General features: G+C 57.5%; 1 protein-coding gene across 1 annotated transcript in view; it reads left to right on the plus strand.

The window, feature by feature from the left end:
• The first annotated feature begins 397 nt into the window (after positions 1-397).
• DBX1 (developing brain homeobox 1) overlaps positions 398-1,469 on the plus strand; it is a 4,570-nt gene continuing 3,498 nt past the window's right edge. Inside the window, exons 1-2 of the mRNA XM_006754000.1 lie at positions 398-764; positions 1,424-1,467. Coding sequence (XP_006754063.1) covers positions 398-764; positions 1,424-1,467 — 411 coding nt within the window. The remainder of the gene's footprint in view (positions 765-1,423; positions 1,468-1,469) is intronic.

A 1,469-nucleotide genomic window follows, 5' to 3' on the forward strand; every position in this document is an offset into this window, starting at 1 on the left:
GGCGGTCGATGTGCAGAATTGATGCGCGCCGGCCTTTGTTGCCGGCCCATTGTGCGGGCGATGCTTATGAAGACTAATCCAATCATAAATTGCACCCCTGCGCCAATCAGAGCGCCCAGAGCCTCTGGCGAATGAAGCTCGAGTGGAGAACTTTGTTGAACTTCATTGTCAGAGCTGTCACTTTTCAAAGCGCTTTAACGGGCGGACCCCTATAAAACCATCACCTCGACGGGAGGACCACGGAGGACTCGCAGGCGCCCAAGTGGCAGCGTTCGTTATTTGGAGACTTTTGCTAAGCCCAAGAGAGAGGGTACCGCGGGGGCGGGAGGGGCGGGAAGCGAGGCATTTACCCTTCCGCCAGTGGAAGAAGGGTTATTACGCCCGCCTCGCGCCTAACATGATGTTCCCTGGGCTCCTCGCGCCCCCCGCCGGGTACCCCAGCCTCCTGCGCCCCACACCCACCTTAACGCTGCCGCAGTCTCTGCAGTCGGCATTTTCCGGACACTCCAGCTTCCTGGTCGAGGATCTGATCCGCATCAGCCGACCCCCTGCCTACCTGCCCCGCAGCGTGCCCACGGCCAGCATGTCGCCCCCCAGGCAAGGGACCCCCGCGAATCTCACAGACACCGTGGCCTCGGACCTGGGCTCCCCTAGTCCGGGCAGCCGGCGGGGCGGATCGCCGCAGACTGCCGTCTCCCCTGCCAGCGAGCCTACGTTTCTGAAGTTTGGAGTGAACGCCATTCTCTCCTCGGCGCCCAGGAACGGTAAGTGAGCGCAAAACGCTGAGGGCCCGGCCAGGTGCGAAGTCCTTCTCGCCTCAGTTTCCTGGACGCGGCGGGTACCCACGCACACACCGCGCACACGGGTGCGCGCTATCCCGGAGGCCTCACGGGAGACTTAGGTTTGGCGGATTCCGGGGAAGAAAAGTCTCCAGGCTCACCCCACCCTCAGGATGAACTTGAGCCGTTCAGGCGCCGGGAGCGCACAGTTCTCTGGCGCAGCTCAGCTGAGCGCGCGCTGCTGGGCGTCTGCGTTTTGGCCCTCCAGCCTCAGGGAGCCAGTTTTTATTTTTTAAGAAAAGAATTTATTTTAACCCAAGACAATATATTTACTAGCTTAGTTGGTATATGGATCTGCAATTCTTATCTCACTCCTACCTATCTCATTCGTGCCTAGGATAAGATGGGGGGAGGGGGGAAGAGACAACTCTGAGGACTGTTTTGGGGATGAAAGGAAGAATTTCCACAAATGAGACATGTTAGGAAAATATTAGATTTTATTCTGTCAACACATTGAGGAAGATGCCTTTGAAACCAGCCTAGCGGTTGATCATATCCTGTATTCAATGAGCAGAATAATCAAGTGCGTGATCAAATTCCCTTTCTGTCGCCCTCTCTTGTCCTCCTCCCTCCTTCTCTTCCAGAAGCATCCCCCGCCTTGCTCCAGAGCAGCCCTCCCAAGACCTTCGC

This window comes from Myotis davidii, unplaced genomic scaffold (genome assembly GCF_000327345.1).
Source record: "Myotis davidii unplaced genomic scaffold, ASM32734v1 scaffold330, whole genome shotgun sequence".
In the NCBI taxonomy this organism is placed as follows: domain Eukaryota; kingdom Metazoa; phylum Chordata; class Mammalia; order Chiroptera; family Vespertilionidae; genus Myotis; species Myotis davidii.